General features: G+C 62.0%; 1 protein-coding gene across 1 annotated transcript in view; it reads right to left on the bottom strand.

Moving 5' to 3' along the window:
* Nucleotides 1-511, bottom strand: part of KIF16B (kinesin family member 16B) — a 270,569-nt gene that overhangs the window by 101,614 nt on the left and 168,444 nt on the right. The window contains exon 18 of the mRNA XM_010854070.1: nt 6-477. Coding sequence (XP_010852372.1) covers nt 6-477 — 472 coding nt within the window. The remainder of the gene's footprint in view (nt 1-5; nt 478-511) is intronic.

Raw genomic sequence — 511 nt, 5'->3', positions numbered from 1 at the left:
TTCGCGCGGAGCTGCGCCTCCAGCTGCGCCACTCGCAGGACCTGCTCCCGCTCCTGCTCCTCCAGCCGCTGCTTCTCCTGCTCCAGCTTGGCGTACTGCTCCTCCTTTTCCCTCTTGAGTCGCTCCAGCTCCTGAAATATCTGAACCTTCTCGGCCTTCTCGTGGCTGTTGAGTTCCTGCAGGCGCTGGAGCTCCTCCTGGACACGCAGGAAGCGTTCCTCCTCCTGCTTCTTCTTCTGAAGCTCCGTCTCCTGCTGCTCCCGCTGCCTCGCCTCCTCGAAGCGCTCCTTCTCGGCCAGCAGGTCCTTGAGGGTGCTCTCCAGGTGCGAGCTGCGCCGTTTGAGGCTCTCCTCCTGCTTGCGGATCTGCCGCTGCGCCATCTCCGTCTCCTGGCGCTGCGTCGCCACCTCCTGCTGCATCCGCTCCAGCGCCGCCTTGTCGGACTTCTGCTTCTCCTCCATCTCTTCTATGAGTTTTCTGAAACGCAAAGCGGTGACCGATCGTTATTTGA

The sequence above is a fragment of the Bison bison genome, unplaced genomic scaffold, assembly GCF_000754665.1.
Source record: "Bison bison bison isolate TAMUID 2011002044 unplaced genomic scaffold, Bison_UMD1.0 scf7180017864335, whole genome shotgun sequence".
NCBI lineage: Eukaryota > Metazoa > Chordata > Mammalia > Artiodactyla > Bovidae > Bison > Bison bison.
This window is presented reverse-complemented; position numbering and strand designations above follow the sequence as displayed.